This window comes from Mytilus californianus, unplaced genomic scaffold (genome assembly GCF_021869535.1).
Source record: "Mytilus californianus isolate M0D057914Y unplaced genomic scaffold, xbMytCali1.0.p SCAF_3, whole genome shotgun sequence".
NCBI classification, from domain to species: Eukaryota; Metazoa; Mollusca; class Bivalvia; order Mytilida; family Mytilidae; genus Mytilus; species Mytilus californianus.
The window spans coordinates 125,472,125-125,483,986 of record NW_026262679.1 but is presented as its reverse complement, the minus strand read 5'-3'; the positions used below and the strand labels follow the sequence as shown (position 1 = coordinate 125,483,986).

Here is an 11,862-nt window from a genome sequence, read left to right as displayed (position 1 = left end):
ATAATAATAAGAATAAAGTACTAGTATATTTTGTCTATTACCTTAAACCCGTGGAACGTGAAAAACGTGTCCTAAATATAGCAGTGAAATAATTGTAAAGTAAAACTTTAAAAAAAAATTATTTGTTCTATGATATAAATTTGGCTGTGTTTGCATTTAACAGGGTTATTATTGACTTTTCCATTCAATTTGTTTTATATATGGTTATAATTAAGCACATCTGTAATTTCTCAATCTCAAATTTGAATAACAATACAAATATTTTAGTTCATATACTAATAAATCAACATTAGTTGTTATGTATTAAAAAAAATCTGATCTCTTCGAACAATAATCTATTTACAAGTTTCCATACAGTACGGTCGTCAAAGAATTAATACTTGCGATCTAGCATAAAAAAAAAATTCTGGTATGTGTCACAAAAAAATCTGGCTTTCATCTCAGATTTTTAATTAAGTCTTTGTTTTTGTCCCTGTTTCTACTTTTGACTGTGTATATGGAATTAAGGCCATGAATGTCTCCTTATCTCTTGGTCCAAAAAATGTAAGGGACAAACCTCCATTGTAGTCAAAGCATTCTGACTGGTCTGAAATTGGAAAACAAAAATTATTACAATATTTTTAAACTGCAACTGAAAGTATTAAGCGTTCCATGTCGCTTTACGCTTTACAATGTATGTTTAGGACATGAATATAAAATAACAAAACATTTCAAAGGAACTTCTTCAAATATTATATAGCATAAATCATAATGTTAAGTCCTCGTGTGTGGTTCCTGTGGATTGTTAAAGAAATATAAACACATCAAGTTTCTAGAAACTAACACTTTGTACTTTAAATCGAACTCTTACTCTCACTTGTGTGGTAGTGCATTAGACATGCCTGTCTTTGAAAATGGTATGTATTTAATTCAAAGTTGAAACTTGTTTTAATTGTTGTTGAGAGGCATAGATGGTTCGAACAGAAATTAACTGGCATTACAATCGGAGGCTTGGCTCTATGAAACATTTGTTAGCCAAAACTTTTTATTGTAGAAAGCATATACCAAGTTAGGGCTATGTCGATCATTGTGGTATTATTGCTTTACTAATACATGTGTTTCGAATGGCCATTTGATAGGTATTATGGAGTTAGTGCTTTTCTGAATTGATCCTTACACTACGTTCTTTTATGTATCGTTTGTGTTATGATAGAAATAAGAGGGGAGTCGAGTGGTTAAAACTAGTTAACCTCCGAAAGCGCCAGCAGCTACTCCTAAACTAATGACGACTATTAAAATACCTTGATGAGTAAAATACGGCGACTAGGCATCATTCAAAAGCAGATTGTGAAATTTGTCTTGTTTGGTCTTAAGACATCAATTAATTCATTAACCAGCTGAATTCATAAATTCTATAACTCTCAAACCTAACCGAACGTGAAAATTTAAAACGAAAACATGGTTATATACGACAAAGGATTAAAATGACTGTTACCTATTGAAACAACACAGACATTGAAAAAAATATTTACAACATCAAAAAACTAAGGAAAAAACAACAGGGTCCCCTTTTAAACAAAAACTGAGGGTGACCTCATACGGATGGGTAAGCATTACCTGCCCCACAAGTGTTCCCCGTCGCGTTGTTCATTGCAAGAAAAATGTGGGGATAAATCTTTTTCAGTGATGTTAATATCGAACAATAGAGGGCGGAATTGTAGTCTTTTGCTGAAGATATTATGTTGTCAAGTTGTTCTTAATAATGTATACCGGACTTTTATAATTCATACTTGCTATTTCTTTTATTAAGTTTATATTTTGATTTTGCTGCATTTATTGTTATACATTTTGATCAAAATCGATGCTTCAATTTCTTGTCTTATCAACTCTTGATTAAGGATCATATTTCTAGATCTTAACCATGTCAAAGCCAAAAAATTGACAATAAAAAAAATAATGAAATAAAATAAGACTAGGAAGATACAGTATGTAGAATGACTGTTAAATCGTCTTTCCCAAAAGCATACCTTTCTTACTAGGAAGATTGATTTCCCTAGATCCTGAACGGGAAGTTATCCGTGCCTTTTTTACAACTGGATCATGAACATATCCCACACAAAATGTGAACTTCCCATTTTCTTCTGGAACAACCACTTTCAATGTCCGTTCTGGATAGTTCCAATATATCGTACCTTCTGTGCAATTGGATGGCAGAACAACTCTTTGTACACTGTAAATAATAAAAGTGTTAAGAATCTGAACACTTCTTGAACGCCCTTTGTAACACTGTTCTAAATATTAACATTAGTGTTCAGATTTTTAACATCTTGTGTGCATCTTTCGAACACTATGTGAACTTCTTGAACAAATAAAAAGTGTATACTCCTGAACGCCTAGTGTTTCATTCTGGAACATGTCCTGTGTTCCAGAAATATGTGTTAATATCATGAACACTGTCCTGTGTTCCAGAAATATGTGTTAATATCCTGAACACATAGATTGTAATACTGGAACACATTTTTACATGCTCCAGAAAAAAAGTCTTCCATTCTCTGACATTTTTGTGGTCAAGTAAAAATAACAATTGAATAATTAAAAAAATCTTTAATAGACTAAAAGGGCATAATTCAAAAAAGGACAATATAATGAGAAACATTTCAAAATAACAAGTTAGACAAGTTAGAAAGATAACATTCGAAATAACATTATAATTAAACGGTCAAAATGTGTCCAAATTTATTTATAGTGCAGATTCTCTACCTTGCCTCATCCATCTCTGGTGTTTTAATAATGTAAAAGTATCGTCACATCAAAAGTGATTATTTTGCAAGAAAGTCTACTGGAATAAGAAACAATAATAATTGGCTTTTCTTCTGTCAATAAAATTGAGAATGGAAATGGGGAATGTGTCAAAGAGACAACAACCCGACCATAAAGCAGACAACAGCCGAAGGCAACCAATTGGTCTTCAATGCAGCGAGAATTCCCGCACCCGGAGGCGTCCTTCAGCTGGCCCCTTAACAAATATGTATACTAGTTCAGTGATAATGGACGTCATACTAAACTCCAAATTATACACAAGAAACTAAAATTAAAAATGATACAAGACTAACAAAGGCCAGAGGCTCCTGACTTGGGACAGGCGCAAAAATGCGGCGAGGTTAAACATGTTTTTGAGATCTCAACCCTCCCCCTATACCTCTAGCCAATGTAGAAAAAACAAACGTACAACAGTACGCACAGTAAAACTCAGTTTAAGAGAAGTCCGAGCCCGATGTCAGAATAGGAAACAAAAGAAAATAAACAAAATGACAATAATACATAAATAACAACAGACTACTAGCAGTTACTGACATGCCAGCTCCAGACCTCAATTAAACTGGTTGAATGATTATGTCTTCATCATAAGAATATCAGGCACAATCCCAACTGTTAGGGGTTTAGTATTATACCGTCAAAAAATATATGAGAAGAACATAACAAGTTGAGATATATAAACACCATAAGTTGGTGACAAGGGAACATCACCATCTAAAAATGGATAATTAACAATAGGAAATGAAAAATCATCTCTTTTATCATAAATTTTTGTATTAAGCTTCCCGTTAATGATATAGATATCAAGATCGAGGAAAGGACTGTGGTCATTGTTAGTATTAGCTTATTTAAAGTAAGTTCAACAGGATAAATTTCTTTAGTATACATACTGAAGTTGTCATTATTGAGAGCCAATATATCATCCAAATATCTAAAAGTATTGTTAATTTTTTGTATCAGATGTTGTTTCGATGGGTCTTTGCTGATTTTAGTCATAAATTGTAACTCATAACAATACAAAAACAGATCCGCAATAAGTGGTGAACAGTTAGTCCCCATTGGAATTCCGATAACTTGACGATATACGGAATCGCCAAAGCGAACACAAATGTTATCAAGTAAAAATTCAAGGGCAGATATAGTATCAAAGCATGTCCAATTGACATAGCTCTTTTGTTTGTTGCTACTAAAAAATGACCTAAAAGAGTTTGAACATATGTATTCGCATTCCGACTTTTTAAATGCCAGTTTAATTAGGTGTGTGAATTTTTTCTTAATAAGAATATGAGGCAAAGTGGTATATAGGGTAGAAAAATCAAAACATTGAACAGATTCAAAATCACCAATATATGCATGCAACTTATCTAGTACTTCCAACGAGTTTTTGACACTCCAAAAGTAGTTAATTCCACTATTTTCAAAGGCCTTATTTGAACAATTTATTATCAGGTTTTTGGTTGTACCAAGTGTACTAGTAAGTAGAATAGACAATTTAGTAGTGGAACAATGACTTGAAGACGAAATAAATCTATATTTGTAAGGTGATTTGTGTAGCTTCGGAAGCCAGTACATAGTTGGGACTTTCATTGTATTTGGTTCTGCTTGTAAAGAAGTAGCTAATAGTTTATGTTTGTTACAGATATCGTTTTCTGAAAATGAAGTCAGTTGGAATGTTGGTGAATTCGTGATTTCCTTTTGCAGAATCTCAATGTAAAATTTACGTCAAACTATAATGATATTATTAGCAGCTTTATCAGCCGGGACAAAAACAAATTCCTTGGCTAGTTCTTTTAGTTTATGTTTGATACGAGAGATAGGATTTTTATGGTTGTTGTTAAGAGTAAAATGTTCTTTAAAATGTTGTATACGTATATCAACTATCTTCATTACTGAATTAAAAAAAGAGTCCAAAGATTTTTTGTCAGCTTTTACAAAACAGTTTAACTTTTTCAAAACAGTTTAACTAATCTTTTGCTGCCTCTGTCAGGCACTACTGAATTTCTTTACAAACACCTTTAACTTCATAGAGAGCTGGGATGTACATGACTAATTCATCACTCATATTTTCCATAATCCACTGCCTGCATATCACTTCAGATAGGCAATATCCATCCAAAAATACCCTGTAGTTTGCTAGTTATTGAGTCGGTGCTGATGTAACACTGCTCTAGGCATTTAACATCATTTGAGTCACCTATAACTGTTTTTGAGCTTACATTTTGAAAATCACAGGGTGAGGTGGGTTATAACTACTCATTGGCCTTACCATCAATTGTACGTTCTAAAATGTAAAATAAACAGTGTATGAGTAAATAATTTATTAACCATGTCGATATTACTAAAGAATTATAAATTCTTATTCTTTTTTGGCAATTCCATTTAAGTCGTCATCATTATTAGAGATTTTTTTTTTGAATCTATGCAATATTTCAGAAGTTGTTACAGATTAATTTTTACTGTTTTTACTTTTTAATTGTTAAAGGGTGGACTGTTTTCAAGTAAGAAGTTCTCCGATTCTACAATGTATAGCTTTCAAAAAAAGTCAGATTACAGCAAATTATCATCACTGTTTTAGACAACATTGTGTCTTTAAACAAGTGTAAAGAGACTAAAATAAATTGACTGAAGTCAACTCAGAAATCTAATGACTATTTGCTAAATATATATTCTTCAAGTCCCGAAGACCTCTTTTCAGAAAATGTTTAGGGATTTTTTCATTGGAACTACAATTTACAAATGTGCATTCCCAAAAGTGTGAGTAATCGTCGAACTGCATTTTGCTTTATATTCACACAGTGACAATATGTGCTATGTGTTTTTTTTTATTTTTTTTTTACTTTAAATGTTTCCCATCTGACGGTTGTGAACGTGCATATACCAACTATGAAAGACACAAAGAAATAGGATCATTTTCGTGTATTCTCACAAAGAACCTGCTTATTTCGTTAAAATGAATTGTGGCATAACATGTATACTTCCATTTACTTCAACAAGGATTTGTATACAACTCCTTGACTTCAATGTGTCTGGTCAGAGGAGGAAATTTTTCATTGAAATCCTTAGACAAGAAATGATTAAGTTCGTAATTTGTTATTAAGATTGCAAAACATACCTATTAAATCAAGTTGTGATGATAATGTTTTTCAGTGATGCTTCTTCTGGATGTTTTATTCAAAACAGGCGCTTATTAGTATTAACTTATTTACATTGGTTAAAAAATAAATCCAAATGTCGTTCAGAAAAGGATATATATATAAAATTTCGAACATTTCCAAGTTTCCAAATATGCCCCTGAGACATGATTCAAGGTTCCTTTTTCTCAACTATAATTTGCTTATGTGGATGCGGCTAAAAGACATTTGTCGTCAATTTCTGATAATAAACATCATTAATCATCGTCTGGTGGAGTCAAGTGTTCAAATTCAGAACACTGTTCTTGAACATGTGTGTTAAAAGACTGAACACAATGTGTTATATATTTTAACGCTTGCGACGAAAGTGGAACACTGGTGTCATAAACCGAACATATTGTGTTCAAAATTGGAATTGTGTTCAAGACGCGTCAGGCGTCCGCAAAATTTACAGTGAACACGTCGGCTGAGTAAATATAATATGATACAATGATGCTATTTATAGATGTTCGATCGTGAACAGATGAATTGTACAAAAAACATGAGTTAAACAATTGTGTAAAAGGAAGAAATAGAGGTTTTGATAGACGGGGCATTTGATTTTTTTTTTAGTAAAAATGAAAAATTGTAAAAAGAAAATGTGCAAAATTTATAGAAAATGGAAAAGTGGAAGGACACAGATAATTTTAATGTCTCTTATCTATACTAATAAAGGAAGAGACCGATTTCATTGAGCCGCAATTCCTCTGAAACCACACAAAGTCGGAAACATTTGTGATATGACGTATAAATGTAGTGTTTTGTACTTCTTAAATTTGTCTTTGAAACAATCTTTTTTCCACAGAAAACGCCAATTTTTGAGAAAATATCCAAATTCGGAGACCGTTATCAATCCGTGTCTTATACGCTTTCGCGCATGCTCAGTCGACGTACTATCCGCGAAATCCAAGTGAAAGTAAGGAGAAAGGATAGAAAAAAGGACAGTTAGGCCTATAATGATCATGTATTGTATTGTTAGTGCATCATTTTGCTAAATTTAACGACATCCACCCTTTTTACTCAGATGCAGAACTGTCCAAAAATGAAATGGGCGTTGATCGTGTCGAAGTGATCCTCCCCCCACCCCACCCCCTTTTATGTGTAAACACAGACACCCGACGTCCGGACCCCTGCCCCCTTTTTTATGTGTAAACACAGGCACCCTTGACACTCTTTGTTTCAACACTTGCCCAATTCTACCGCGATTTCGCGGGCATCTTCTAGTTGTGTCTAATATTAACGAAGATGAAAGGGAAAGGATTTTATGAATTTCTATCAGGTCGTACATGCATACCTCTGCATTTGAAAGAAAGTAGTGTGCTTTCGGAATTTAATAAATAAGTTATGAAATACTACTAAACATTTACAAAAAAATGCATACATAATGCGATCAATATACGTTGAATAAAATCTGAATTTACCAAGAGCCATTTTTTTTTGGTTATTCGAACGCTCTAATTAAAATCGGAATTCAGTCTTATATTGACCAATATTGAAATTCTTACAAGAAAAGAATCTATAAATCAATTTGTGTATTCTATGAAATATCTGTCTCCTTTTGCTTATCGACCATGACCATAAAAACTACAACCTCATTTTTATTTAAGTCATGTTTTATAACCCTGAATGTTATGGTGATTTCGTTTACTCGTATTCGTTTTTTTTTTCTTCAGTAATATTGTATATAAGCCAATCAATGAGCTAAATAAAAAAAAGTATATACATGTACTTACGGAAATCAAATTTGTAAATAATAAAAGATACATACTTTTCCTAATTCGATAAAGATTTCAGCTTTTATAAACATTGTAGTAAACGCCATCGTCATAAGTCATTCCTTTTCATAAATAATATTTATATTTCTTATGTCTCACTAATATCTGCTTCGAGGATGAAGTAGGATTTTTTGGGTAAATATATGTAAAACCGTTAATAATTGCTGTCACTGAATAATTTCTGAGCATATCCTTTTGTACAACCATTTTTTCAAACATTTTTTGTTCTAAAAAAAAACCCAATTGATTTCTTTAAGTCATACACAATACTTTTCGTATCTTTTCCCATTAATCATCTATATATACAGATCATTTTTACGAAACCATCGGATCGTTATAAAAAATAAAGGCAACAGTAGTATACCGCTGTTCGAAACTCATAAATCGATAGAGATAAAAACAAATCCGGGTTACAAACTAAAACTAAGGGAAACGCATCAAATATAAGAGGAGAACAACGACACAACAAACACACAACATTAAAATGTAACACACACAGAAACGAACTATAATATAACAATGGCCATTTTCCTGACTTGGTACAGGACATTTTAAGAATAAAATGGTGGGTTGAACCTGGTTTTGTTGCATGCCAAACCTCCCGCTTTTATTGCAACGTCAAACACAACACCAAAACGACAACATCACATGACAGGACCACAATACAAATAAATGGGAGAACATATAGGACAAAGAAACACACGAATAATAGCTAGCAGAAGGTACTAGGCTTACAATTCAATACACCAGACGCGCGTCTCGCCCACACAAGACCAACCAGTGACGCCCAGACAAAAAAAGCTTGAAAGCCAAAACAAGCACAATGCCGAAGAGCACCGAGGACCAAACTTCCAAAAAGTTGCGCCCAACACGGACAGGATTTTCTGCCTGGGACAAGAACATCCTTATTATTTAGAATAATTTATAATTTTGCAAACAGTAAATTTTGTAAAATGACTATATAATAGATATACATGATAAAACCAAAGTGGGGACTAACTACAGAATAAAAACGGATACATTACTTAAAACAACTTAATCCAACATATAAAAATACACAGCCGAGTTAGCTAAAGCCTCAACGCACAAAGTGATGTCACATTTGAAATTCTAAAAAAAAACACACAAAGTGACGTCACATATGAATTTGTAAATATATTTCCCAAAAACAAGATAGGACCAGGATTGACCCAAGACCAGATCTGAAATACTGCCGTTACATTTATTAATAACAATGAAAATTACAATACTTATTAATATCAAATTGTGGTAGTAATTAGATAACTAATAGTATCATCCAGCTATGTCGGTGTTTCCTCCGAATCGAACCGTAAACCAAATATATCGTATAAATTTCGTTGAACCAAACTAAAATCTAATAAATGAAGGGGGTGATTAATTATCTATACCATAACACACGAATATAACAGAAAATACGTTAAGACATTTGACAAAATCCGACGAGAACAACAAATATAACATCAAAATTAAATACATGAATTTGGGATAGAAAGGTACCGTGACACGTCTTATAGCAATGCGGTTTCACACTCAGCAAAACAATCACAATCGGGAATAAGTCACGTTCGGTAATTAAAAGATCAGACGACGTAATGACAAACCACAATCTAACACGTGGTAAAAATGTCCTTAGTTAGTTTTGACAAAGACACATCGTATGGATCAACCAATTGGTGATGGTGTCCGTAAAATTTACGGAGTGTCATTTTTAATCTGTCCTCCTCATAACTTTGTTGGAGCAGTTTCTGCGTAAGGAGCACACTCCTGTATATGAAGTCCGTATAGTGTGAACAAGCACGAGAATAACGTATCAATTGAGATATGTAAACACCATACGAAGGGGCAGAAGGTATGTTACTGCTGAGAAATGGGAAATTGATAATTGGGAAGTTGAAATCGTCCCGTTTATCATAGATTTTCGTGTGAAGTCGTCCATCTGTATCAATATTGAGGAAAAGATCAAGGTATGAAGCAGTCCTTCTAGTATCAGTAGTATCCTTAATTTCAAGTTCACTGGGATATATGAGACGTAAGTATTGGCTGAAATATGGGTTATTCAATGATAGAACATCATCAATATATCGAAAAGTAAAATTAAAGAATTTCGCAAGGTGCTTTTTCTTTTTGTCTTTTAGAAGGTTCTGAATGAATTCTGCTTCATACGAGTACAAAAACAAATTGGCCAGTAGGGGTGCACAATTAGTTCCCATTGGAATACCGACTGTCTGTTGAAATATAAATCCTCCAAACTAAACAAATATATTGTCGATCAAAAAGTCCAGCATTTTGATAATATGATCTTCAGTATATTTTCTGGTAGATTCAGTGTGGTTTTTCACAAAATATGAATTATTGTAACCCAAAACAAGAAATTTGTATCTACGATTCCCATTTTTATAGGAAAAGCTCTGTTTAATGAGATGGTGAAGTCGTTCTTTCAACTGAGCATGGGGAAAAATATTCCAGGCTTAGTTTGAGAACCTCTTAAACGTGTCAACACAACACTTAAAGTAAGTAAAAACAAGAATGTGTCCATAATACACGGATGCCCCACTCGCACTATCATTTTCTGTGTTCAATAGACCTTGAAATTGGGGTCAAAACTCTAATTTGGTATTAAAAAGATCATATCATAGGAAACATGTGTACTAAGTTTCAAGTTGATTGGACTTCAACTTCATCAAAAACTACATTGACTAAAAACTTTAACCTGACACGGGACAGACGCACGGACGAACGAACGGACGAAAAAACGAACGAACGAAAGAACGGACGCACAGACCAGAAAACATAATGCCTTTACTACTATCGTAGAAGGGGCATAAAAAAATTCGGACGCCCCAAGTTTAAAAAATGGTGTTGCATTAGTGACAGAATTTTTTAAATTGCATATCAAACTACCCATCAGTATCTAAATGGCATCCTTATTTAAAATTAGTTTACTCTCTTTGATACTAACAGTTTATATAAAAAAATCATTACATTTTTTCATAAATCATTTAAAATATAGTTGTATTTCATATAGTACTCACTTATAGGTAGTTACTATGTTGCATCGATCAATCCCTAAACCATATGATAAACCGATATACACACAGACAAGAAATACGAGGATTCCTTGTGAAGTCATCGTTAATTACATTTGCAAGTGAAAAGGCGCAACACGTTTTATACTAAAAATGATAAATATTTTGGGACACTTAGCTGTAACCGGAGGTTTCCAAATATGCCGGTCATTTATCGTAAGCAATAAAACGTTTGATCATTTCCTTTACTTATTGAAATTATGAATTGTCGTGACATGTATTGGAAGATACAAATTTTATACAAAATGAAAAGAACTAAAAATACATGTTGAAAAGTCAAAAGGTTGGAAATTTACGTAACTTACACGGTGAAGCATTTATGTATAGAGTACTAAATAACACGTTGATATTTAACCATAGAAAGATGATATTATTGTAAAGTGACAAATGTTTTAGCCATGGCGTTTTCAGTTTATTTTCCACTTATGATTTTGAATGTCCCTTTGGATCTTTCGCCCATCTTTTGTGTTTTAGTCTTATTCGAAAAGCTCTTTTTGGGAAATTAGATTAATGGTGTAACTTAGTTTAACATCATCGAGACATCACAATTACCAGTTGACTGTTATTCCACGGTGGTATTTTTCGGCTAGTGGTCAGCTAAGATAAAATGAAAGACTGCATGTACATAATTAAACAAATATTTACTCGTGCAAACTTGAAATTAAATGATTTGTCTTTTTTGTTGTATTCATATTCCTTACTTTTTGACATGTGACCATGAACCTGTTTGTGTTCAATCCAGAAAACTGAATGTCAACAGGATATATTGGTATTCAATGTCAACAGGATATATTGGTATTCAATGTCAACAGGATATATTGGTATTCACATTGTGACAAATCCTTCTAATGTTAGACAATTGATTAGATACATTTGGTTGAAATTCAGATTTCAGATAGTGTGTGATAGATTAAAACTTGCCAGTAAAGAATTACCTTAAAATAATTTTTACTTTTCAGTTATGGTTTTAAATTTTGTTTAACAGACCAGTTTGAGCTTCCTTATTGGTTTTTC

The 11,862-nt window shown here is 32.8% G+C and overlaps 1 protein-coding gene across 1 annotated transcript; it reads right to left on the bottom strand.

Moving 5' to 3' along the window:
- Nucleotides 1-313: 313 nt before the first annotated feature.
- LOC127736107 (uncharacterized) lies at nt 314-10,924 on the bottom strand. Its single transcript, XM_052246655.1, has 3 exons — nt 10,795-10,924; nt 2,007-2,209; nt 314-586 (listed from the first exon to the last, which is right to left on the bottom strand). Exons 1-3 carry the CDS (start codon nt 10,890-10,892, stop codon nt 453-455), a joined length of 435 nt encoding a protein of 144 aa, XP_052102615.1. The 5' UTR covers nt 10,893-10,924; the 3' UTR covers nt 314-452.
- Nucleotides 10,925-11,862: the final 938 nt, after the last annotated feature.

Excerpts from the sequence above, each read along its gene's own strand:
- LOC127736107 (XM_052246655.1), bottom strand. The coding sequence starts at position 10,892 with ATGACTTCACAAGGAATCCTCGTATTTCTTGTCTGTGTGTATATCGGT. Across the intron at positions 2,210-10,794 it reads AACATAGTAACTACCTATAA|TGTACAAAGAGTTGTTCTGC; the intron begins GTGAGTACTATA and ends TATTATTTACAG. Across the intron at positions 587-2,006 it reads CAATCTTCCTAGTAAGAAAG|ACCAGTCAGAATGCTTTGAC; the intron begins GTATGCTTTTGG and ends TTCCAATTTCAG.